General features: G+C 42.2%; 1 protein-coding gene and 1 long non-coding RNA gene across 3 annotated transcripts; one reads left to right on the top strand and one right to left on the bottom strand.

The window, feature by feature from the left end:
- Positions 1 to 9: 9 nt before the first annotated feature.
- Positions 10 to 6,248, bottom strand: wdr45 (WD repeat domain 45). Its single transcript, XM_030436770.1, has 11 exons — positions 6,095 to 6,248; positions 5,770 to 5,881; positions 5,444 to 5,518; positions 3,430 to 3,534; positions 2,887 to 2,992; positions 2,688 to 2,782; positions 2,516 to 2,595; positions 2,209 to 2,417; positions 1,463 to 1,564; positions 1,228 to 1,373; positions 10 to 511 (listed from the first exon to the last, which is right to left on the bottom strand). Exons 2-11 carry the CDS (start codon positions 5,816 to 5,818, stop codon positions 402 to 404), a joined length of 1,077 nt encoding a protein of 358 aa, XP_030292630.1. The 5' UTR covers positions 5,819 to 5,881; positions 6,095 to 6,248; the 3' UTR covers positions 10 to 401.
- Positions 5,813 to 26,559, top strand: LOC115593276 (uncharacterized). Of its 2 annotated transcripts, none has more exons than XR_003986281.1 (3): positions 5,813 to 5,932; positions 22,546 to 22,697; positions 26,396 to 26,559. It is a non-coding gene; the product is annotated as an uncharacterized LOC115593276 (long non-coding RNA). The 2 variants fall into 2 exon arrangements; XR_003986280.1 differs by having other exon boundaries at positions 25,766 to 26,559.
- Positions 26,560 to 27,952: the final 1,393 nt, after the last annotated feature.

Below are 27,952 nucleotides of genomic sequence, written 5' to 3'. Positions count from 1 at the left end.
TAAACAAACTTCTTAGCAAAAACACATTTTAATTTCAGTTTCACTCAAACTAATAACCTCTCATAAATACAGCCAATCACTTATCTTCCAAGGTACACATTTGTCATTTGAGTTTTTTTTTTCAGTCAGACTCCTGACGCAACAAGGTTATGGGCAAATATAAAACTGTGTTTACATTGGAGGCTATAATACAACTGATTACCAACACAAACAGGCCTCAGTATAAAGTCTGTTTCTCCACACGTCTCCGATTCTCTGTCTCAGGACATTTTCCCCATCTGTCTCCACAACACAACAATAATCATTAACTCCAGTTCACTTTCATTTGTCATCGTTGTCCTCCTCATGTTTCCTCTTTGTCCTCGCCTCCTTGTCCTTCCGGTAATGTCTTTGAACTGGCCTCAGAAGTCGTCATCATCACATATATCCAGATACACGTCGAAGGCTTCTCGGTTGCAGTTTCCATCGGGGGTGAACACGTACTTATGGAAGGTCCCGTCCACACATATGGCTGCAGGAGGGGAGAGAAGATAAATAACATCTTCAACGCTGAGTCAAATGCTGTGATACAACGATGTGAGTAACACATTCTGGAGCATTCTCGTGTCTTAATAGAACACAAACAACTCTATTTGCTGGCACAGAGCGCTGTGATTGGACCGGCCACGAATGAACGCTGCCATCTGAAGTGTGGCAGCACTGAGGCGTTGGAGGATGACAGAAGTAATGTGGACACAATAAAAACAAACAAAGGTTTAATTTTTTTTTCCCCCCTTCAACTGAGGAAGATATGAAGAGGAAGATTTCATTTGCACTTACAACAAGGAGCATCTAAGTGGCTATAAAACAGTCTCAATTTAATATATGTAGGACCTTTATAAGCAAACAAGACCAGGAGCAGGAAGATTGGCTATTTCTGTATAGCTCTTATAGCTATTATTAATGGATTTGGATTCATTCCGACTGCAGCGCGTGCTTTACTGTGGTGCAAACAAGACCTGCAGGCTGAGAAAATTAACCTGAATGATAATCTGCGAAGTGCATCCTGTGAATTCTCACGTCACGTCCAGCCATAAAATAAACGCCTGTTGATAATAAACGTGAGGTAATTCACAATGAGAGCATCTACTGAAACAGTTCACTTAGGAAAATATGATGTGTAACTGCTGTTATTCTAAAAGCACAAAAACAAAAACATTCTGTGTGATTTTACTCATGTTTCCTCACCGATGACAGAGTTGACGTTCTTGGACGTGTTCTTCCCAAAAGCACAGATGCAGGCGCACTCAGCGGGCACAGTGAAGCTGGCCAATGACCACTGGCTGTCCACGTACTGACCAATCACAGGGCCCACCTTCCCAACACGAGCCAGTCTGCGGGAGACAGAGGAAGAAACATTCGCGGATGAAAAGACAGTTTGTGGGTAAAAGAGACGCGACTGGAGGTCAGGGTTCGGTCTTACGCGGAGCGGCGGTTGAGTTTAGTGTCTTTGAGTGCGAAGATGTGAACGGTGCCTTTGTCACTGGAGGCACAGAGGAACGAGGAGTCATGGCTGAAGTTGATGCTGGAAAAATAAACAAAACAAGAGAAAAGCCTGTGAGAGCCTGAAGCAAACAAGCGGACACAAATACCTGTTTATAGAAGAGTGGAGACACTCGACCAGAACATCGAGTTGTTCTATTTGTTTTTTTTTCCTTCTCACTCCCCTGAAAACAGTTGTTGTACTTCAGTGTATTGTATTTATTGTGCACCAGTGAAGCACAAGGTTTTAAGAAGACTGAAAATAACTTAAACTGATCAACCAAGTAAATACAGCTGAACAACAGACCTGCTTTCCTTGAAGAACAGCATCAAGTTTAAAGGGGCACTCTTATAGGTTTTTACATTACAATCATTCACATCAGGTGTGCTGCTCCGTCTGTGAAGACAGCGGCATAATGTCATCATGATGTCATCAGTTTGGGTTGTTAAGACTAGTAATTGAAGGTAAATTGTTTTTTAAGACGCGGCTGTTTAACAGGTAGACCTCTGTTCTCCTGGCCGATCAAGGCATATCAGTTGTTTTGGCTTCACTTTAGGGTAACTTACATGCCTCCATCTTTGTGTAAGTCAATGATAATGACACCTTAAACACACACACACACCTACACACACACACACACACACACACACACACACACACACACAGTTCACAACTTGAGCGTGTACCAGTAGAGGGTGGCCGGGTCAGTTCCTCTGCGCAGCTCCACCAGCTTGTCTCGGGTCGTCGTGTCAAACAGGCGGATGAGCGTTCCTTTACGCGAGGCTGAGGCGGCGACGCTGCCGGGCTGGTTCAGCGCCACGCAGGCGATCTCACTCTGGTGGGCGTTGATGGTAAAGGGTGCAGACGATGTTCCAGGTTTGGTGTTGGATAAGTCCTAAAGCAAACACCAGTTCGTACATGACCGTCACTTTAAACAACGGATTAAACGGTTGATTTATTTAGAGGTTTGCCCTCTGTTTGTTTGTAACTTACAACCAGCTGCAGGCTGCCACATTTATGACCCGGAAAGACCAGCAGCTGTTTCTCCAGACTGGGACATAAATCGCACAGGCCTGGAGGACAGAAATAGTTGTAATTTTTTCAAATGTTGAACAGAAGGCCACGATGGAAGAAAAATTAACAGAACAAGAGACGGACTTTTCACCTTTGGGGTTGTCTCTGGTGTCAAACTCGAAAAGTTTAACAGGGTTGTCTGGAAAACTGTACACATAGATCCTGTTCTTTAAAACAATGATGACCCTAGAGAGGAAAGCAAATAACTACGATTAATGCACTTAAATGATGCTTATTGTGTTGTATTTCACGTAGCTGCACAGGTGGAGCGAGTGAGGCATGGAACTCACTTGTCATGCCTCATGCGAACGGCGAGAACAGGTTTGGTGAAGGTGAACTCCAGCACCAGCTTGTCTTTGGGGTCTCGTGACTCCCGAGCATCATCCCAGATCAGCACTGAAATGAAACAATCACCATATGAGACTATTTGGTTTTTTGAACAGTCGTCATAGAGACAAGATGCACTTTTCAAATGTTTGAAGGTAGATATAACTATAGATCATTTAAAATCTTTTCAATTTGTATAAATCAAGTTTAAAGAACGGCACCACAAGGAGTCCTGAAGTGACTTGGTAAACCAGATTCCTGGTAATCTGTTTAGAGCGCCTGCAAGTTTTAATAAAAATATCAGTACTTAGCAACAGTGTATCAATAACGTATAACAGCTGGAAGTCATACGATATGTTGCTGTATTGATAATTTGTCCCACTGCTACAATGAACGTATCACTTTACAACCACTATGTGGAGGAGAACAGATTACAATATCCTCTTTCAACAGATAAATGACGTGTGTGTGTGTTGCGTTTAAAGACATTATCTGATCGAACTCACTAGATATTTCTGAGAACTTGGGGTTGACTCCTCCTCCAACTACAGCCAGCAGGTTGGATCGATGCAGCATGGAGCACAGGGCCACACTGCCTACCTGCTCGTGGTCTGGGAACACACACACACACACACACACACACAAATTAAAAATTAAGTCTTAATATTACAGGTGGGGGTGGATAATTAAATATTTCACCTCCTCCCCTGTAATAGAAGTCATCGGTCTGGACAGTATTTTAGCCACTGACAGCTGGTTCTACAATGATCCGCTGCCACCTTATTCATTTAGCTGTACCTCAAGTATTAACATACACAGCTGCCAAACTAATTACAGGCGTCTTTCTGAAAGTGGATTAGGCTGCTTTAACAATCACAGAAAGACCTTTGGATATAACAAGGTAGACAAGCCTGCCACGTCTAAATTCATTTTCTTTGCTTTCACCTTCATTATGAGTTGACAGATGTTAATGAACTATATAACAGGTTTGTAAAAACTCTTTTACTTCTTCGGGTTCCACACTTCACTGAGCTGATGAAACTGAGTAACAGCAACAGGAAAGGTGTAATTTTCAGAATGTGAAGCTGTCCTCTTTCCCTGGCTGGACCTGACAGAACTATTTAAAAAGGATTTTAATGTCACAATTATTTTGGGGCTTCTGGGCAGCTGTGGCTCAGCAGGTGGAGCACGGCCCAGCACTACTAAACAAGTTGTTCAGAGCCAGGTTTTCTCTGCCTGAGCTGGCTTGACAAAACCTAAAACTTCTGTCAGAAATAGCAGGTACCATGACAGTTTATAAAATTACACTGTTGGTGCAAATAAGGTGTGCTAGCAGAAGATTACTTACTGTATTGTGTAGCTTTGCAATGACAACTACACACTGTAGAGCACTCAAACTGTAAACTTGAGCATTAAGGGTATTCAAATACCGAAGGAAACATGGATATCAGCGTTTTTTGGCCAAATCAAAGTGAAATTATTTGTGTTGATTGACTTTTATCAGGGATGAATGCCAACAGAAATAATATTTTAAAATATGTGTGCTTTTACTCTGAAATCTTGCGAGGTGAGTTGTTACAGTAGTTGCCTCATCTGGATTGTCAGTTAAATATTAAGTCATGACTTTGGAAAAATTCTTGCAAGCAGACCGTTGGAGGTAGAATCCTCCAGAAAGTTTGGGACTGTTATCAGACACTTAGAATAACAACTTCAGCCTGTCAGTGACACAAAGAAGCACTTTTAGTAGATATAACTTTGACAGCTGGAGTGGCCAGAAAGGATTAGTTTGCAGCCATTGCTGCTGTGTCTCGGCTGCCAACAGAGGGGATCAACTGGAAAGATTCCAAAACATCTAAATATAAGGCCAGAGTTTCAAAATACAGGGATTTCCATTTAATCTTTCATAAATTTGCATGATCAAATTAGTGCTCTTTGAAAAGATCTGAATATATTTGAAAGGCTGAATTGATTCTAAAACAGTACAGAGTTTGACTTTTTGGAATGAAGATTTTTTGGTTTCTTCGTCAAAGAAGGGGAAATAATAAACAAGAAACAAAAATTTCAAAAAAAGTGATATTTTAAACGTCAATATCAGCCCAGAATTTCACAATCCCACCATCGTCACTCAAATAGTACTATTACTACCAATGAAGCAGCACTGATCAGTATCAGATTAGAATCAGTATTCCTCTATTGTCCCACAAACGGGGAAATGTGTTTGCCACAGCAGCCAAAGGACAGTAGTATAAAACAATAACAATAGTAAAAAATAATGTAATTAAAAGGTAAGAAATAGAATAGAGTAGAATAAACTCCTATATACATGGGAAGATAACATTGTACAAAATTAACTGTTGATGTAATTATTATGTAATTATACAAGATCATTGACCAGCACAGATAATACTGAATTCACCCCAATTCCCCTTGAGAAACAAAATCCTGACCAGCTGAGGTTTTATTAGCATTTTCCACAAATACAAAATATAACTTGACAGAAGGGCGGTTAAAGGCACTCACCCAGGTGGCCTTTCTCCATCAGGGGCTCCACGTTGTAAATCCTGACCCCTGTCTCCATAGCACAGCAGAAACAGCCTGTGATCCACAGAAGAATAACAATAAACGTTATGTATAAAGCACCTTTAATCTGACAAACAAGCAAAAGCAGGAAACTTTATTATCACAGAATAAACACTCAACAGTCAAAACACACACAAGGAAGCCGGAAGACAACATCACAAAAACAATAAAGGATAACAAATGGTTTAATAATGATAAAAGCAGTAATGAGGAAGAAGAAGCTGTAAAGAATATGTCTGTGTGCTGTCAGTCAGCTCTCAGCTCACTCTGGTCCTGGTTGAACTGCAGGCTGTTGACTCCTCTCTGCTGAGCCATGGCTGCTGAACTACCGTGATGTTACCGGGGGAGCTACAGCTTCAGCTGGACCCAGAGGACAACCTGTGACCGGGGAGAGAGACAAACACGACGGCTGCTCAGTGCGACACAAGTGTAAGTTTGCTGTCTTCTTCTTCTTGTTGTCTTCAGCTGACAGCTGGGGAACACTGTTGTTAGCCACAGTTAGCTAGCACACATTAGCATCAGGTAACAGCGGTGTAAACGCGGCTGCTGTGACGTTCTTACGTCGACATTTTGAAATATGTGCAGTCTCACCGTGAACATGTAGACTCGAGACGGTGCGGGTGTTTACAGAGCAGTAAACAGGACAGACGGGGGATAAAAACAACACAACAGAGATGTTGCAAGACGTCGATTTGTTTTTGTTTTTCTAACAGTGACGTATGCGGCATGTGTTTCCGGTTTTCTTCCGCTTCCGGTTCCTTTAAAAAACTTTAAGAAATCGAAGAAAAGCGAATAAAAACACGTAAAGACGAATAATATTTTATTTAAAACGACAAACTAACAACTTAAATGTAAAGGCGAATTCATTGGAGACAATTCAATGAATATGATTAAATAGACAAGATAAAACGAGCGGTAAGAATATTATACTAAATTATTACGCAATCTCCATTAGAGTGAAAAGTACATCTTACAACATATGTGTAAATATCTGATAATTAGAATAAGGAAATAAATCTCCTCAGCTGATGTTAATATACTTTGGAGGCCCAGATGACGAAAACATTTTTTTTTTCATCTTGTTTGCACAAGATATAAAGATCTGGTTCGCTCTGGTATTCTAATGGAAATAGTAGGAGAAGAATTCAGATCCTCTCTTTTATGTTTAAAATATACAAATATGTGATCCAGCAATTAAAAAAAACAAACAAATCTAATCCTTTGTACCACATTTTTGGTAGATTTTCTACACAATTTGCAGGTAAATATTGACAAGTTACCACCATCAATATCATAACAGAATCACAGAATACACACTCAAAATGAGTTTGGGGTATTGGGATATGGGTACATATGTACATGTGCATGGATATGTAATAAAAGTCAAATGAAATGTGCTGCATTATTTCTGAAAGAAATATTCACAAAACATAAAATACAAATTCAGATATGTCACAGAATAAACAATCAAGTGAATCACTAAAATATCCCCAACTAATTTTGAGTGGTGTAAATATTTTACCCTCTCTTAGATTAATGCAATATACCATTATGATTAACCTTTGATCGCTCCTTAGACAATACGAGAATAACAAAGGTTTTAAATCAACACATGCATGGTTTTCACTGGTCAGGAAGGGTACTGAGCCAGAGAATCAGTTGAAGGTATTCATTGCAAAGAACTGATGAGGGGCTGAAGGTCGCTGCTCCGGAGAGGTTTCCTGTGGTTTTGTGCGTGAGTGTGGATGTAGAGCAGAGTAGCAGGGATGGGGAATGAGCAGCAGACTTCTGTAGATGCGTAAGGGAAAGGAAGCGGGGCTGGAATCAGGAGCAGACAAAGAAACAAGGCCAATCACAGACAAAAAGTCAGGAGGAAACGAGAACACTCAGATATTACGGCCTGAATGAGGTGGCACTGACTGTGGGTGCAACGGCAAGACGGCTCAGCAGAGTATTTGAGGAGGTCTTGATTGTGAAGATGAGGTGCAGCTGGTGGATCCTAACTGACTCCAGCACACCTGCAGACAATCATCCATGTCTGTGTTATGTCGAGTTCCTCTCTTCTGCTATCTTATGGTAAAGCCACATTCCATGAAAATAATATACGGGTTCAGTTATAGCCAGGATGATATTCATCTCCCTCCTCTATCTCTACACTGCCAAATAACAAAAAGAGGAGGGGGGGGGGGGGGGAGTAAAGTCAAATAAATATCATATTTTCGAGATCTGAGCTAATCTGCACTGAGGTGACGGAGGCAGACAGAGAAATAGCCGAGGGAGACGGCTGAAGAAAAGCTCTTTGTGACGGTGGTTTCAAAGCAGCCGCTGAGTCAGAGGCAGACAGAACGAGCTGCACAATGCGGCACATTTTGTTAATTAGGTCCATTTTCACCTTCGCGAAATACGTGGGCAGTGCTGTTCTATGAGGGGATGAGAGTCTGGAACATATGAAATGCGTGTGTCTGTTTGTTCCAACCTACTGTGCTACATGATGAGATTTGAAGTGGGGACAGTACATTGGGAGTTATTTTTAATGCACCCACAGGCTCCAAACGTATAAATCCTGAATACATCACGTGATATCAGCATCATTTTCCTCCAAGTTTCTGTCCAAGTCTCACTCCACCATACACAATTCTTCCTCTGTTTTTAGATGGACCTGCAGCATGGCTTACTTGAGTATTTCCATTTTATGCTACTTTACACCTACACCTATTCTGCTACAGTTCAGATTGAAATACTTATTTAACCTTGAACGGCACGACACAAATTTCACTGAAGTCAAACGGCAGGAAAAGCCAGGTGGACCGTCAAATACATGCACACTCGTTCAGATGGGGGGTTCAGGCAGAGAAATAAGAATCTGTGGGTCAGGCACAAGGCCGCTTTAAGCTGATTAGGGAAAATTGGAAGCAGGTGAGTCAGTGGGGAAGGTCGGGAGAGGGGAACGGAGAAAAGAGGGGTTTGCTGCAGGGCAGGACGGCTGGAATAAAATCAGACTTAGTATACGGCTAAAGAAAAACAGGGCAGGCGACAGAATGAATACAAGGAGCTGGATTAAGCTATGAGACCGTCGACTCAACTACATTTATAAGTCGACTTCAGTTGTTACTGAGATTTTACATGCACAGGAATAAAGAAAAACAAACGCCAAAATGGAGCTTCAGACGTCTCTCAATCCAAACAGACTTTTATGCTGCAGTCACGTGCTCCTCAGATTCTCCATTTTCCTGAGCTGGGAAGTCGCTTTTCCAACTTCCTGTGTCCATGTGTGTCATGTCGGAATGCAGGGGCAACATGAACGCCGATGAGTGGCTGCAGGAGACGTAAAAAGCCTTTTTATTGTGTTTTTTTTTTTATATTATACTGATTTCATTTTACGACAGACGGATTGATACCATCATGCCCTGTACTTGTTATGAGATATGACAGTACTGCTTTGAATGATGTTTTTATTTTATTTCTTTGATTTGTTCCCGAGTCTGTTTGACACTGCTCGGGCTGCAGCTGTAACTACAAGGCGAAAGCTGTAACATTCACGCCATAAGAATGCGTCTAGGCAACACATTCATTTAATAAAATGCCAAAATGTGATTATAGTCAGATCTACTCGTGCCCTAACGACATTAAACAGTCAGCGATTGTCTGACAGTTGTCTTTCCTGAATTTGGCAGCTGCAACTGTGCGTTTTTAGCCTGGATACGTGTTTAGATGGTTGTTCTTCATAAACTATTGTGTCCTAGCAGACTTCTCCATGTTTGCCATTAGTGTTGTATGCAAACACCTCCACATGTGAGTGCGCTAACGGCTAGATGTGGAAAACCTGTGTTGATTTATCGAGTTGATAACCAGCTTTGTGTGGCCGCTTGGCACGATCGTAGTACAGGCTCCAGAACTGGGAGCGTGCCTATGTTCTTTTTTTCAAAATTAGGAAAGGGTTAGAAAAAGGGCTAGCCTAACCCTAACCCTTAAACTGAAGGGAAATGTAGGAACATAGGACTGACCCCCCAGAAAACTGACAACTGTGAGTCCTATTTGACCTGTTAAATCTCTACTTAAAATTCTAACTTTTACTTTTCAACATCACCTACTCTACTCATAAACGCAAGCAGAGTCTGAACTCATCAGACTGAAAGAGGATGGGGTCATTTTCCATGTTTGGATCAGACAGTTTGTGAAAGGGGAGGTCGTCAATTATAAATTCAAACGGAACATCTCCATTATTTTAACGACATCCAAATGGCCTATGTCAGAGGACTTGACAGACTGCTGCTTTTGCACCAGTAAAGCTCTTTTACCTCTTGTAAAATGCCCAATGAAATTGCCCTCGGGTTGTAGAAGGCTCAAATTGAAACCAATGATAAATATCGGGACATTTTTTGTGGTGAGGCTGCAGCATGGTTGGCCTCTTCGCCTGGTTTATTACAAGCATGGAGGCACTTAAAGGAAGCCTTTTGCTCATGAACCCTTTGGCCCGAGTCCAGACCATAAAAACTATATTTAATTAGATGAAAATGGACGGATTAAATCAGTGAACGTGACACTGTCAACCACAGGAGATCTAGGGATAAGATTTAGGTTTAATCACATGTTTGAATTGATTTGCTGGAGCTGCCCTCGGCTGAGGTTTTAACAGGTGAGCTGCTTGATAATGTAGTTCAAAAACGTCTCTCCGTCTTTGATCGTGATGTCCCCAACGCTCTGACAAATGCTTTAATACGTCAGCTGTCAAGGTCTCAAAACTTTCTTTGGTCTCGCTGTTAGACGACTAGCTTATTCATAATTAATAATGCTTGAAACCATTCTGTTTATAATCCATTCATAGGCCACATCTGAGTGATGTCAGTGAAGGGTCGCCAGAGCTCAGGACTTCGGCGGCACGTCAGACTAAGAGGTTGTGAACCAGCGGACTGCAGGACGCTGGATCCACCTGAAAAACGCCGCTTAGCTGCCCGACAGTGAAGACAGAGCTGTGATCACAATGTTGAAACCAACACGAATGAAAAAATCACATCACATCTGTTCTGATCACATTGATTAGTCTTTTGACATTTCAGCAGTCATCGCTGAACATTTTAACGCTTTCTTCAATAATTTCCCCGTATTTTTAATTGCCACAGGATGTGTTAATCAACAATTACAGTAATGATTTATGTGGCCTGTCTCTGACAATACGGCGAGTGATAAATAGGAAATACAAAAGAAACCGGGCCCTGTAACTGGCTGTACGTTTGCTTTACGTTTCAGCAGGTTCAGTCAATGTAAAGACTGTTTCTGTCAGTTCTTTGATCCGAACCTCGACAGGTACGTGACACTCGGCTCATGTTCTTGTGTTTATCGCTCACATGGGATTAAATTAAAGCTGCGTCGATGTATGCGCTGCTTTATAATGATCTGAGAAACGTTTGAGGTTGCTGTCATCAGCGTCTGCTGCAGATTTGTTTTCATTAGTCTGCGGTTCACTCTCGATATGTGTCAGCTAAGCTAATGAATGTTTTTGGGGGTTTTAATTGCTTTTATTGCAGCATGTGCAGTTTGTTTAAACGCGCGCAGGGTGCAGAAAGGACGGTGCCGTCTGCAAACATCCACTGTGGACGCCGAGGAGCATCAGCTTTTTGAAGAATACGCTGAGTCACCACATACAAAGTTTTACCCCGTTAATTAACATCCAGAGAACAGAACAACGAGGCTCGTGTGAGGCAAAGCTCGAGGCTCATCAGACACGGATACGGACGGAGCATCCTGTCCGTACTCGTTCATCTTGTTTGTTTCTCTGCACGTTTCTGAGACCGATTTCGCTTTGAGCGGCGCCCTCTCGTCAGTGTTTTCTTAACGTCCACGATGATGTTGAGGTGGGCCGTGACCCCCGAATTCCACCAGATCTGTATTCAGTCAGTCTCTGATCTGATAGGTTTCACTGTAGTCTATGTGTTTATGTCCACTCTGCTGCGTATCTACTCTGTTAAAGCTCCGGCAGTCCAGACCCGAGCTGTGTATCGCTGTCTGGTTGTGTTTTACTTCGTCCGTCAGAGATCAAACTTCTGTTCAACAGAGACATGGTTTATATACATTGTCCCGGGAGCATGCCTATGTTCCCACATTTCTAAGATTTCTTTCTAAAATTACTCCCTATGTTCCCACATTTCCTTAGGGTTAGGGCTAGCCTAACCCTAACCCTTAAATTGAAGGGAAATGTAGGAACACAAGACCTAATTTTGAAAATATCTTAGAAATGTGGGAACATAGGGCTGACCCCCATCGTCCACATGAGCAACTGAGCTAGAATCATATTCAGCAAGCCAACCAGCTAGCTGTGACTTACTAGTGTTGGCAGGTTCCCGTCTAACTAGCACGTTAGCTTACAGTGAGCATAACTAAGTAGTCGCTGTGTTACCAAGCTTCTAGATATATTCAATGAGGACAAACAATAATCTTTGCTGTGGTTCTTTATGGTTCTATGACTCAAATGATACAAAACAGGCCCAATGAAAACCGAACAGAAACCTTTGTGCTCCGGTGGCACAGACCTGCAGTATGAAGATCGATGGAAAAAATTCTGTTGTGAGCTCCAGTTAAATCCCAGAAAATCTTGTCAGCGCGATGACAGACACAACAAATACTTCTAATAAAAAACCTGAGAAATCCTGGATTAAAGTTGCGCCTGGATTACCAGCTCTGGCACACACTGTGCCGCTGCATGCCTTGTTTGAAATAAGCATAAACGTCTGGCTGCCAACTCAATTAGGAAGATCAAACCTTCCGGGACTAAGCTAATTGCTTGGACAGACTGCATTTTTGGCAGATGATGAAAGCTTAACGTTTCTGTGATAAGTGTCCAAAACAAACCACACTACATGCATTAATAAAATGCGAGGAGTACATTCGGGAAGCAGGCAGGCTGCGGACAGGGACTGTGATTCGGTCCGCCATAACATTTTGGCAGTAATGTACCTGGACATGTGGGAAAATGAGACGGGCGTCATTAGTGTAGCAGGAAGTTTAATACATTAGGAGAAAAGGAAATGTGGCGATGATGACAGTCGCATTAAAATGAGGACTAGAGGAGCGCTCAGCTTTTCAACTCAACAACTTCTTGATTGACAGAACATTAAGAGGTGTGAAACACAGAGGAAAGAGGTTAATTAGTTAGCCTCGGTGTCTGACGGACAGGGGGAACATGCTGATACACAAAAACAGGACTTCGGAAAGACTCATTTTAAATCTCAATTTTCTGACGCTGTCGGACGGATCAGACAAAACCGAACACCACGGACGTACAGAAATGGTTCTTTTCATCATAAAACATTTGATTCATTCAGTCCAATAACATTTAAAAGGTCTATTCATAAATTCTTTCAGAAAGACGTTGTGCAGTAGTCAATCGGGGGAGACCACAATACATTTTGGATTCTGTTTGAGTTGTGCCATGATGTACACATGCAATGTTTGTGAATTAGATAATTTTCCACGTCAATGAAGTAAAATCATCTTGTTTTGTGTTGAACTGCTCAGTGGACCACATCGTCTCGCTCAACACACATCGCCAGCACCAACATGGCCGCCACCTCGTCACAGAAAGACGACGAAAATCACAAAAAAAATGGCCATGTCGACATCTGCACTTTTGTTAAAGGAGAGTTTGTCAGTTTTGTGAGCTGCTAATATACAGGAGCAGCACTACAAGGCTTAAATTACGGGGTTTGGGGGCCGTTAATGATTTCCTCGGTAAGTGGCGCGCTAACCATGGCCCCCCTGTAGCTGCTTATTCGTTGGTATTGGCTAGCCAGATAAACACGAGCATTATTTGTTGTTGCTTCTTAATTGAAGCAACAACAACACATGGGCCCACCAATTAACTGTGCTACTTACCCCATAGAAATACGTGCATGCTGGATCTGCTGCACACAGCAAGAACAAATAACAGGGAAGCTGATGGGTAGAGGTGGTTGAGGTGGGAGACAAGTGGAAATGGGCCAAAAAGCACGTTGAAGCTAAAAGAGGCAAACGGGGTCTTTGGAGCTAAATTGGTGTTCGGCGATGATTAATGCTGCAGAGAAAAGAAATAACACATAGCACTGAATAGATGCCAGAAGCTGAATGCATCTGTACGCTCTGATCTCCCATTTAAGAAAGGCAACAAAAATCTTTTTTTATAGTCTTTTTTTTTTCTTTTTTTACCTCCTCCCCTCTGAGAAGCATTCAGTTAGTCCACAGTGTTAAAGGTCTCTGCAGTGATGGAGGCTCATTTGACAAACTGAATAATAATTCAGACGGAATCACATTTTCAAAAGATAGTGTTGAAACCAGAAGGCCCCTTAATTAACTTATTGTAATGCTTCTGATGATTTATTCCAGTGGATTTATTCAGTTATTCTAATTTTGTGACCCCTGTGACCCCTTTTTATACTGTCCTCATGACACAGGAGAGTTTGTCTCACTACAAACAGCATCCTCTCGACTCCCGACTCCCTTTGTTTTAATTTCCGCAGCCTTTCCAGCCCGACAGAGTTCAACTGTAGAGGCTCTTTTAACTATTTAAAACTTTTTACTGAAGTACTGCAATGCTGAGGTTCTTTCCTTCAGTACTTTCATTTTCTGCTACCAGGACTTGTAACCCATCAGATAGTGGTGACTGCAGGCAGAGAGAGAATGCTGCATCAGAGACAAAGTATTGGATTTTTAAGTAAATGTACGAGGAATGAGATATACACAAAAAACACAGACACCAATAATCAGAAAAATGCTGAATAACAGCCAAACCAATGATCGGCCGATCCCTATTTTTGACGCATGCTGTCCTTCAGGCCGGTTTTACTGTGTCAGGGTTGTAAACAAACTGTAATGGCTAGCATGGCTACCTGGCTAACAGCTGCAATCAATCATTCATCTCTGTCATGAAGCAGATTTTTCTTCCACTTAAAAAACGAAGGCAAAAAAAAAAAAATGCTGAAAATGATTTCTTGCCTGTCCCTCTCAGATTAAATCCTGCTCAATTAAATGGAGATGGGCCAATTAGCAACCAGATGGGAAAAGTAGATTTGTCTCACTTAGTTACACATAAAAATTAATGGTAAAGTCTGGCTAAAACGTTACTTTGTTGTGTGGACATCTTCAGTCCTACGTCAGTGTCACACTGGACGCATTCAGTCTCAGTGCTGCTGTGTGCTTAAACACCAATTCGTGAACAAATGGAAGAAAATAGACAGTAAAGATGCTTTGATTTATGGATTATGTTTTGATATTTTTGGGAAAATGCACTTAATTTCCATTCTGGCAGAACGTTCATTCTCTTATGTCTCTACTGTGAATATAAAGCTACACGCTTATTAGCATAGCTTTGCAGAAACAGATAGACTGGCTAACTTACTAACTAACTATATCTTGTTTCCTTAAGCTAAAGAGCTAAAAAAAACAGTTTGCTATTTTAGTTTGTGTTGGTTGGTGAACTTATATAGCATTACACAGCGCCAGGCAGTAATCTTATATGAGCGTGAACTCAGTCTGAACATCTAGAAGATGGAAGAAGACAAACCACACAACTCACTCATTACAATAACGCATGTATTCTGTAAAAATGTTTTCACGTGGTATGCCTTTGTGAGTAAATGTATCTCTGTTCAGGAGGTCCATTCTGTCTACCACTGCAAAACTCTTCCTTTAAGTAAAAGTACAAAAGTGTTATCTGCAAAACTTACTTTAAGTAGGAAAAGTAAAAGTATATATTATATCATACCATTTTGCTGCCGCTGTGCCGGGATGGCCATTAAGGCAGGAAAATGCTCGAGACAGCACGTCTAAAGGAACAAGTGCATATAGCTGCTGTGAACGTCCACACTTGAAGGCAGAGTGAAAAGCCTTTGTAGAGAGCCGCGAGGCGAGATTGAAATGGGGATAAACGAGCGCTCTTTCAGAAAAGTCTCTCCTGGACGTCATTCATAGCTGCACTCAGTTCTTCAGGTGAAAAAAAGTAGTAGCTGTGTAAAGAATGAAAAAAGAGAGCTTCTCCTAAGGATCGTCCGTCAGTCCTTCAGTCCGTCCGTCCGTCTGTTGCCATAAAGTTCAATGTAAATATTCATGGTCCCCTGAGGAGAATACCTGATGAGTTCGGTAACCTGTTCGAAGATCGTGTCAAGGTTTCCATTTGAACTCTGGACACTGTGGTCCATGTGCAGGTATCATGGAAGCTAATGGCCATATTTCTATGTACTTTGCTGTGGATGCGCGTGTTTGCCGAGGGACCATCCTCATGCTTTAGTGGCCCCTTATTGACTTTCCTCTAGGATCAACAACAAGTCACAAATCCTATTAATATTCAATTATAATCCTCAGTGAGCTTTTCGTTTACACCAGACTTATTATTTATTCAGGAAAACCCTGACCCTGATGACAGTGGTGATGGTGGCCAGTAGCTCCGTCATACCATGCTACATTTTTGTTTTTAATCTGTTATTGTCAGTCTTATTGCCGAAACACATACTTACCGATGACAAGGAAGCGGAGGCTTTGGATTAAGAGCAGCAGAGTTTGAGACAGTTTCTGCCCAACGGCATCTTCAGACCATTCACACCATCCCGGGGATGAGAGGAAGAAAGTGGGATGAGAGCCATGCTAATCCAATTTGAATTTAAGGCTACTCCTGGCTAATGTATGGTCACAGGAAAATAAAATGGACAAATGTTACTCGTCGACCTTCAAATAGTTGTTGATATATTCTTCCTCAAAATTAGAAATGTCAGTGGTGCTCGAAGGAAAGGACAGGACGATAATGTAATCATTAGGCTCCATCTTGGAGAATGTTGAACCAATTCATCAAGTAGATGTTGAAATATTTCACTGGATGAATGAAAAATCTAACCTGCTGGTGTCAGTCAGAGGATTATAGACGTCTTAAGGATACTTCCACAAAATTGACTGGCAATACATCCAGTAGATGTTGAGAGATTTGAGTCTGGACTGACGTAGGGGACCAACTAACCAACACTGCCACCAGAAAGCAAATAAAACTACATTTTCTTTATTATGACAAAAATCCAGATCAGTGAGTAACAAAACCTGCCAACGTATCAGTGGGAGATCAGTGAGATACTACACTAATCCCTGCGGTGCTTTTTGAGACGTAAATAGGAAGTATAACATTACCATGTCTTCAGTTACACAGTTCATTTTCTTCAAAACACACTGCACTTGCCATTTCTTATTAATAGTAAGTAAACGTAATATCCCGGAGACGTGGTTCCTCTTGATCCCCAGCGAAGGAAGTAATAAGTGTTGACTTTCAGAGCCGCAGCTGCTCAGGGTGACAACACGCGGATAAGAGGGTACGATCAGGGATTAAGTTGTGGTGTAAAATATCGGCAGACAATCTTATTACATCTCCATATCGCTCTAACAAGCTATGATGTCACCCTCAATTAACCTTTGGATCTGGTTTAATGTGATTTTGGTGCTCACAGGATATCTGGAGCACGTAATAAACGCTGCAAACGGGAAGGATTCGCATTAATGTAAATAACTCACCCAAATGGACACACACTCACGCAGACAGTTATGCACCGGCGGTGTTGGCGTCTGGCGCCAAGCTCTTATCATTACTACAAATCAGTGCTCCTTTTTTTTTTTTTTTTTTTATTATAGGGCAGATCTACTTTGTTTTCACCCATAGTGGCCCGCTGTGTATTTCCCCAGTGATGTAGAAACAGGCCGGCTGGTTAAACAGCTGCCCTCCATTGCGGAGCAGTGATGCCATTCATCCTCTCCCCGGAGCATTAATTGGTGTTAATCACCTTCACAAATATGCCTCAGTGCAGGAAAAAAAAACCCACAGGGCTCTTTTTTTTTTTTTAACCGTTACATGACGGGAGCGACTGACTCACACAGTCTGACAAACCATGTTGTCGAAAACAATGGAGTGTCCTCCCACTCTTTCTCCGCAGCCCGATTTGTTCAGCCGGAGCTCCGTCAGCCGGTTCTGCTGCTCTGCCCCAGCGACTACGAGCTCAGGCCTACGGAGTGAGCAACAATGAAAGCGCTCACAAAGACGGGAAGACAGTCGCTTTTCATCCACATTTACACATTCTGATTCTGTAGGACCTGTTGTTGTGTAAGCATATGACTCACAGCCCTGACAATACGATGGAGTACTGTATATTTGTTGAGTGGGCCACTTCAGAAGCGAACGTGGCAGCTCTTTTCCTTTCCGCAGGAAGCTGGGAACTGTTCGGTAATCTGTTGTGTAGGTGAATTAAGAGCAGGAATAGATCCACAATGTAAAAATACTATCTGGGTGCATTGACAATTAACATTTGAAGTTAAAAAGGTTGCGTAATGGCCTTGTGAATCTGGAGCAGGGCTGACGTCACAGTTGTTTGAGTTTGTAGTTTGTCTGTCCTCAGGTTATTTAACATATGGGGACTATCTATATGTGAATATATGGAGGACAGTGTTAGTATTCTAGGAGTACAAAACAATGTTCATACTACCAGCCCAAATCAATTTTTTGGGATTTGGATTGTATTCAGATTGATTTCAGAAAGTCTAGAGAGCAATAAACTCACTGAAAAGTGATTTTTCCTAATCGGATCCAAACCACATTTGGAGATAAAAAAGATTTCTACAGATGCATCTCAGTCTGAACCTCACACACACACAGTTAAGATCCGTACAGTTCAGCTGTTTGGATCAAAGCTGTGTGAAAGTTTTTTTATGCCAGAGGCTAAAACTTGAATTCTGTCTCCTCTGGAGAGTTTCCTCCGTTCTGTTGAAATGTATAACTCCAGCTTTTAGTTTTGCTGCCTAAATGAGCCTCGATGTGTAGAACAGGGACATTACTGGCTGCATGGAAACGTTAAACATGACTGAAAGCAGCCTAATCAAAGCTGAATGTACATGCATTACAATCTCGGCTGTGTAGGTGCATTTTAACTATCTGAATAATGCGCCCTTTAAGTAAAAGGGAAAATATTGCGCCTGCAACTTCAGACCAGATCTTTTCGGTCTGTTTGGCAGCAACTTCCTGCTGCCTCCAGATAGCAGTGCGCCATCAACGAGCCCGACCACACCTCAGTTTAAGATGCGCAGCGGTGCACAGGTTGGCGCAAGTACTTAAAGAAAGTGGGGCGGCTGTATCTCAGGAGGTAGAGCAGGTTGTCAAGTAATTGGAAGGCCTCTGGTTTGAATCTCTGGATGCTGCACGTCGAAGTGTCCTTGAGCAAGATACTGAACCCAAAAATTGCTGCTGTTGAGCAGTTGGCACATTGCATGGCAGCCTCTGCCATCAGCGTGTGAATGGGTGAATGTGACAAGTGTTTGCAAGTCCATTTAACTGTGTCGGTCTGAAAATAGAACTTTTGTGTTTGACCTTATCATCAGTAAGTACGCCTATACATTTACCACAGTGTGATGGTCATGAAAACTTTACATTCTAGGTTACGATATGTACGATTTAAAGTATGCTAAATTAGAGGTTTACAGTGTACTCATTAATGAATCACTACTGAACTATCCCTGGGTTACTTTGATACTGAAGAAAACTTAGTTCTGGAGTTATGAGGAGCAAAATCTTTTCTATTCCTCGTCAAATTAATGATGTTTATTCATGACGTACACGAGAGGTAACGATATCCTCAGGAAGGGTAAACCGCACTGAACCAAAAAATCATATCTGCGTGAGACTTGATCGAGTAATGACTCTAAAAGAGCTGCTTTTTTTTGACACAAATTTGAGTAATTGGGCTGATGAGCTCACTGATGCTCTCAAGCGCTTGGCACTTGCCTTAACGGGCAGATTCGGGTGCAGCTCTCCGGCTCTTTTATTCATTCACTCGGCAGTGTAGGTGTCACAACACCAGATATCCTCTGTAAAAGAGGAGGCGGAGGTAAAACAGACTGCGATGGACTATAAAGGAGAATATCGATCGGTAGAATGTGACCAGGTTTAACGGCGAGATGCTCAGAATTCACTTGGTATCATTTTGTAATCCCTTTACAGCTACCTCCCGCAGTTAAAGGCAGATCATGCAGAGTGCAAACACTAATATTATCTTCATTTAACACGAAGATGTGCCCCAGGCGTCATTAATTAATGTTCCTCAGCTCCTTTGTAGCCCACTTGAGAGTTTATACAAGGATTTTCAATCTTATTAAATGCTGATATGACAGAAACACACATGAGCGAAGGCACATGCACACACATTATGTCACTTTCTGTTCCATTAACAGCTAATTAAGATGTGAATGATCTCCTTGGGGGGAGGAAGTGTTCTACTTAACTGCCTTTCAAGCGGCTCCTCGTCCCACATTAATCTCTCTCCCCAGGGGAACGTGGATATCGATCTGCTTTTCCCCTGGCATCAATCTCACTTGGAAGGGATGAACAAGATTAAAGTGAGATGGGCATCACATCCGGGGAGGGAGGTGATGATGACCCCGGTAACGCTGCCACATAAGAAATCAACGAGGTTGAGAGTTTTCTCAGGGAAACCGACTTCTAATTTTACAATGAATACATTTTAATTATATAATATATTGAGAAACTTTTTCAGATGTTACTACACCTTTCAAGCTTTCCATTTTTGGACGTATACAGCTCCATGCTATATTTTGAGGCAGTGGGGGTTTGATTTCAGACGCACAAAAGCAGCTTTTATCAGCTGCACTCAGGGGCGGTTCTGGGGGGGGGGGGGGCAACAGGGGCCAGTGCCCCTGTAACTCTGAGTCCGGACCCCCCTGTGGCCCCCCCTGACAGGGAGTCTGCATCAATAATACAATGAGAGATTTCTTGCAATGATTTTGAACTGAAGGGAAAGACAGAATTAAAGTGTATCTGCAGTTTACTACCCAATCAAAATTGTTGAAATTGTAAACACTGTTTTAAGTTCCATTTATCCCTTGTCTGAATGAGGGATTTGTCTTTTTTTCCTGGGTTGTATGTGCCCCCCAACAAAAAAGCCGTCCCCAACCTGGCCCCCCTATTAAAACTGGTCTAGAACCGCCACTGGCTGCACTTATAGGTGGAAAGTATATTTACACAACTTAAGTTTGAATTACTAATACTTCGACTACATCTCAGAGAGGGATGATCTTGTGAATTATGATGCATAGCTGTAGAATAAACAGTATGTGAAGCAGTTAAAATGAGCTCAACCTCGAACATCTACAGCAGCGATATGCAATATGCACATTGATGCAGCAGTAATATCGCTTTTTGTGATCATTTGACGCTTCACTGCTTCGTCTCTCAGCTAGAACGTTCATCTACACTCTCTGCGCTCTCTGCTCTGTAAGTGGCTCATACTGTAACACTTGAACACTCATCTATCTGCTCCTCATGGCCTCCCTCTAACACACACACTTTGGTTGGTGTGTTGATGCAGTCTGGAGCCAAAGTTAATTACGTTCTCCAAACAATGGGAGAAGGACCTGCAGCTCATTTATCATTTTCCTTCCACACACCTTCATTCCAAGTATGAAAAAGGACAGATAGAGTCTATAAAGCTGAAGCTGCTCAGTGAGTAATACCTTGACCAGGTCGCCTCTAAACAATCACCAGATAAAATCGTCTCTGCCGTGTTTTAATTGAACGGCCGGAGCTCTGTTAGTTCTGTGTGACAGCTGAAAGTACAGGAAGCCATTTAGCAGCTCCAGCGTGGGGCCCATGGGTCCGGCTGGTGTGCTGCGGAAAATAGTCGCAATCAAAATGAATAGCAGTTTAATTGTTTCATGCAAAGAAGACACCGTAGATGAATTCACGCCAGGACCAGAGTGCTTCATATGCGCTACCAAACAACAAACAAGTCCAGGCAAAAAAGAGCGACTCTTCAGACTAAATCATAAATCACTTGTCAAAAGATGTGGTACAAGAAATCAGAATAAATACCTAACTGAATAATTCATTTTTCATTATTTTCCAGGCTTTTGAAACAAAGTTAGCAAAATAGAAAACTTTAGAATTAAACATCTGTTCAGTTTTTTTGCTCACCTATGCACCAGAATATTTACTGTAAATCACATTGACGACTATAAATAGTGGACAGAGCAATCATGACCCACCCATAGGACTGAATTAAGAGATAGAATGAAGCTCAAAGTGGGTGGTACTGGCCGTCGCCATCTTGGTGTCACCTGACTGACTCCCTGCTAATGTTGTGCTGATACAGTGGACTGTGAGCTGTAGTTTCCCCAGTAAACACTCCAACCACTTTGGCTGTCGCAACTCAGTGTCTCAGGGTTTGTTGGTGTAAAATGTAAAGATGATGTCCACAAATAGTTTTGTCCAAAGCTCAAAGACGTTCAGTTCATCGTTGCAGAGGAAAATAAAACAAAGTGACTTTTAACTAAAGTTATCAGATAATTGTAGCAGTGTTAAAAGGACAATATTTGCCTCTGAATCGTAGTGGAATAAAAGCACGAAGTAGCATAAAATTCAAAATACTCAAGTCAGTAACAAATAAATGTACTTTAATTTTCCCACCACTGCACCCATGATTTAAAAGGTCCACTCATTATCTGCCTGATTTGCTGGAAAGGGTTCCACGGTTTGAGACAAACAGTACTTGGTAGCCATTGTGGTTAACCAAATTGCTGCTTTAATGTTTGAATACACTAAAATGTATCAGAGTGGAGTACTGGGAATTGAGATCCCAGGATTTGTACCATAAATTATCTCCAAATCTGCTGCAGTTTCCTGGCAAAAAATACCCAGAGGATCCGGTGGTTTTCAGTGTGTCTGTGCTTACCGTCTGCATGCTGCTGTCTCTGGTGGACTGAGACGAAGCCATTTTCTCTGAATCTCATTAAATCTGGCACAGAAGTGAAACATGCCGTCATATTGGTCGTGAGATGGGCTGCGAGCACCGTCAAAGTACGTCCACTCAAAGTGTTTGTTTTTGCCACTGATTATCTCAGAGAGTTCTGCTCTGTGTGTTCAACATTATTGAAAGGATCCAAACTGAGATAGATGTTTTTTTAATAGCTGTCTAACATGAAACAGCCGCCATCGCTTTATGCGGAAAAATGTGTTTGACCAATGAAATTCTTTGTTTCAGCTGATGTCCAGGTCAGAATGGGAGGAAATGGATTTGCTCTCACAACATCCAGCGTTGTATGCTGTACGACAAACACCACAACGACTACCTCAACAACCAAGTCGACCATAAATGGCTTGAGATCGCCCAGCAGCAGTGATACAGTGGAGATGGTAATGTAGCTGATGTTCACTTGATAATTACACATTATGTTGGTCACAGAAAGGGGGCGCAGTTATTGGACCTCATTCACGAAACTTAACTGACCATATCTGATCATGAAGTGCGCTTATTAACGTCTACAAACAAAATGGAACGCAACACCACGGATAATTTGCACCGAACCCCGTACGCATAATCGTGTGTTTCCGTATTACCGCAACGCATTCTCGCATCCTACTGGTGGAAAACAGCTTTTAATGGAACAAAAAAACACTGACGAGGGCTGACTAGTCTGGGACACTCTGCAAAAATAGGTTCACAGATGCTCACTGATGACTTGGACATTGGCCTCGTGCGTCAGGGCCCTGACAACGTGAGCCCATCAGTGGCGAAAAACGAACTCCTAACATGGATGTAATCTGACAGTACGCAATTTCCTGCAAGAATTACTGCCACAGCTGCCGCGGTCTCGCTTAATGCTTGACCAATTTAAAAAAATTGTTGTTGGTGTTACTGTCCACACTTGTCACTTTGCACAAAAACGAGGAAAAAACTGGATCCAGGTAAGTTAAAGATCTGAGTTCGGCTTCCACTGCTGCTCAGGACTCAGAACCTCAGGACCGCCTTGTTAATGCTGCTGCTCATCTCTCCTGTGTGTAGACGAACCATGTTGGCGAACGAGGACACACGACAGTCACATTACAATATGTATCACACACACACACACACACACACACACACACACACACACAGTGTATTAACACGTAAAGATGTTTCTAGGCAGTGCTGCAGTGGATCATATACTTCTTATTGTGTTTGCACATTTGTCATGCACACAGAGTCACTTGCTTTTAGGCAGCAGTTACGATAAGAGACGTACGTGAACATCCAGGTGACGAAGATTATGGCGGGATCGTCGGTAAACCTCTCATTAATGCATACACACACACACACACACACACACACACACACACACGAATGCTGTGTCTCAAACAAAAAGAGGCACATAGCAAATAAAATGTGCTGAATAAAGGATCATATTCTTTAATGAATATCACTTTCTGTCCTCATAAATGTGGCTGTGTAGGCGAAAATGAACTGCAGAACGTATATTAGTATTAAACCAAGTTTATTAAGTTTGGCTGCAGAATTTTATACCGCCTCCCTCCATCACCACGCAGATTCTGCTCATTGTATCCCTGTCATATAGCATCATCTTCCAGCTCTTTACGAGACGGGCTTAATGAAAGCGGGAGATGATGGGATGAGTGGGTATAATGGTGATTTAAAGTATTAATACGCAGAAATTGTTCCGTAAAGGGTTTCTGAGCAGTGGAAAGCTTAATTGCCACCCTAAATATCGTACATCTGTCTGTCAGAAGCCTTTTTTATAGGGATAAATGTGCCTCCGTGTTGTGTGTGGGACACAAATGAAGGGAGAACAAGTGAAGGGCGGAGAGGGAGATAGATAGAGACCTAATATGGCGACCTCCCTGAATAAATGAGGATACGGACATGCAGTATTCAGAGGGTTCAGCAACTGCTGCTCACAAGTCCAACTCACTGTGTCTCAGCATTAATGATTCATCAGTCATCACCCTGGGATCGAATATGTGATCCGTGTTTTATATATATCGCTCCTCTAAAGCTCTCGCAGCAGAAGAGTTAATGGGAAATATTTTATAATGAACTTTGTGTGCCTCCCCGAGGGTCCATTTACTACATTTAATGCACTGCAAACCGCAATCAGCAGGGTTCGTTTGACCCAGCAGACAGGCCGTCCACTGTGAATCACTGGGGTGTCAGAGGCTGCAGACGGGACCAGCAGGGGAAACCCCTACACTTCATCTGCTCCTTGCTGCGAGGGTTCGGCAGAGTCCAGCACTAGAAGACCTGCTGACCTGGAGGAGGATAAAGAAACAGCAAAGCTAGAAGTGGATAAATGTTCTTTCACACAACCGGGACAGGATACATCATTTCAACTGCCCCCACGACGCAGATTGGATTTTCTGGTCTGATGCCCGTTTCAGTAAAATGGCATCATTTGTCTGGATTATGAAAGTGTTTGATGAATGAAACTGTTTTCTAATCTGACACCACTAGACTGAACCTGGTAGTTGAATTCTGACCTTGGAACAAGACGAACAGACTCAGAATCAGTCGATCAAGACTCAACAACGGTTGGACGGACTGCTGTGAACTGTAGTTCAGACATTCACGTTTCCCAGGGGGGTGAATGTTCATCTAGCGCCACCATCAGGTCAACTCTAATACCAGCAAAAAGTTTTCCCATCAGCCTCAGCTGCACTTTTCATTTACTGCTAATTCGCCAGTGACGGATTGTAACTGAGTACAGTTACTCAAGTACTGCCACGTACTTACAGTTACCCATCTTCTACAACTTTATAGCTCAACTCAACTATATTTTGGAGGCAATTATTGTAGCTTTTTACTCCATTTATTCACACTACCCTAAATGAGTCAGGGATATTTTAGTGTTTCACTTTTTTGTGTTTATTCTGTGACATATCTGAACTTTCATTTTCTTTTGTGAATATTTCTGGTGACATGGTCATACATATATGCACCTATATCATAATGTCCCAATCTAATTGTGAGTAATTGTATTTTATCATTTTAGTTACTGGTTATTTTGCAGGGTGCATGCTGCACCAAGAGTATAGCACTTGTATTTTATGTTATTGCCAGTTGGATAAAATAACACCGATTCTGATAATTGAAAAAGAGAAAACCAGGACACATTAAGGCAGCAAATAAATGTTTCCATAAGATTTCTTAAAACAGCACGGAAACTGCTTACTCCTGCAGCAACGAACATTTCACTTGCACTGTTCCATCAAGGTCTCTTAAGTAATATTCACAAGGCATCATTAAAAGCTATTTCGAGTCTCTGATTTACTAATTCAAAACTTTTGCATGTTCTGTGTAGCGTTTAGTTATTACAACAGACATTTCATTGCATTTGGAACCCTGTGTTGTAAAATGATAAATAAATGATTTTGATTTAGCAACCCTGCTCCTTGGAACCTGCCTCTGATAAAATGGACTCTGTTTTCAGGTGTTTCTGACACGCTGAGGTTGGATTTTATTAAAAACAGGATGAAGCAGGCTCATTCACAATGCCTGTGTGTATGACACCAGGGACGACATGCACATAGTAAAGCTCCATCTTTCTCGATGATACAAGACCTCTGCGGAAAGAGGGCAGTGAGTATGAAAGCAAAGGGGAGTGTTCATATTTCTTTCTTTTTCATACCTGTCCGTACATTTATATTCCTCATTTTCTTGTGGAGGGGCAGCGGAGCATGGGAGTACAATAGGGCTGTTCTCTGCCACGCATGTTAATTTAAAATGACTTTTTGCCTCCATCTCTCCTGGTGACATGGCATATGTCTGTTGCCACGGGAAAGTCATGAATAAATGGAAGAAATGTAATATATATGTGTTCCAGGAGCGCAACCTGGGGAAGAAAATAGTGATCAGACTTCCCAACAAGATTTGTAATATGTAGACAGGCTGTCAGGCATGCCCTCCCTCATTTCATCATTCGTAGATGACGACAATAGTCATGACTCATGCAAATGAAGACCTGCTGCATTAACGCAGAAACCCTCAGAAGTCGACAGGGACAGAAAGTTGAACATGTTTGTGGCAAGACTAAACTTCTCTCACTTGTAATCTTCTCCAGCTCTCTCATGGTTTCCTCTCCTGCCCTCGACCCAACCTTTCCTGCTTCCATCTCCCAGCACGCTCACCTCCTCACCCATCAGCACGGGTCTAATGATGACAGACACCCACGTCCGCGGCGGGTGAGGCTTCCCACGTCTTCACTTTTTGCTTCCCACGGCTCTGTCCATCAAGCAGGTATTGATCTGACGCATCTTCTTCTTCTCAGTGTCAGGCCGGGCTACAATGGCTTCAGTTTTCTGCCTCCAGACTGACTTTGTGTAGCCTCAGTCATTTCAGACGTGGGAGCTTCTCTCCGCAAAGATTGCGTTTTCTTTGTGAGGGTTGCATTTGTTTTACATGGGCCAAGAATCAGAATGTGGAGTAAAGAAATGGTGTCAAACATGTCAACGGTAAACTTAACATACATTGTCAGATGTAAGCAACATGTTTTTTGATATCTGGAGGCCTTGCATGTGCTTTTTAAGACGTTACGTGAACGTTGGTAAAAAGCTCCAGCAGGAAGAAGCCCCGAGGAAGTAGAACAGCCTTATAATGTGGCAGATTGTCCTGAGAAACACCCTGTAATTTATTTCATCTGATTATTATTCAAATTGTTTCTAGTAACTCTAGAAATACAATTCTTTGCGCTGAGAGACCACATCTGGTTGACAACATAATCTGTCAGTGTGAGTGGAGGAGACCAGGGCTTTTAACCTGCCGCTGATTAACTCAATCTGCTGCAGGTGTGTGTGATCAGCCGTCGCTCAGGCCACCAGAAAGCCACGGCCACCAACTCAGAACACAGCATCTCTGAAGCACAGAACAACCACCCAAAAAACTGTCCAAATGTAACACAGAAAACCAATAACTACATAAAAAAGAAAAAGGAATAAAAGCTATAAAACAGGCAAAATCACAGGAAAAAAATGACAGAAATAAAAGCAATGCAAAAACAGAAATTCATGATTTATAAAGAGTAAAATCCAAAAAAGGACGCTAAGAATAGCAAGGAGACAAAAACAGACTTTAATGCGTTCGAACGGTCACATTAGTTCAATATTACAACTGAGGCTGATGGGAACGCCTCTACCTTTAATGTAATGTATTTACAGACAGTCACTTAGAAACAGGTTTGAACCAGAGACAGTGCGATGGAGTCATTACTTACATGAGACCACACACATCTTTGAACTCCGCCTTCACCTTTGTCTCAGCTACTCACCTGTAAAGTTTCATGACTGCATCCTGCCTGGTTGTGATGCTATCACGCTGACATTTTCATGTTGCATTTGCGGCTGCCCTGTAGATGGACCACGACAAGGGAACAGTGGGCCGTGTAAAACTTACCGTTACAATCTATTTCAAACTAATGTCATTAGTTTGTTCATTTTCTTCCGAGCAGTGTTGGGGTTCAGCATCTTGCTCAAGGATACTTTGGCCAGCGACCTTCTGGTCTCTAGTCCTCAGCTCTACCCACTGAGCTACAGCCGCCCACCACAAACTAATGTCAACGGTCGTAAAACAGTCAGTCGTGGTCTGCAGGCTGCAATTTTTGGTTCATGATCTGTCTTTATCA

This window comes from Sparus aurata, chromosome 12 (assembly GCF_900880675.1).
Source record: "Sparus aurata chromosome 12, fSpaAur1.1, whole genome shotgun sequence".
Classification (NCBI taxonomy): domain Eukaryota; kingdom Metazoa; phylum Chordata; class Actinopteri; order Spariformes; family Sparidae; genus Sparus; species Sparus aurata.
The sequence above is the reverse complement of the archived record's forward strand: the minus strand, read 5'-3'. Positions and strand labels throughout refer to the sequence as shown.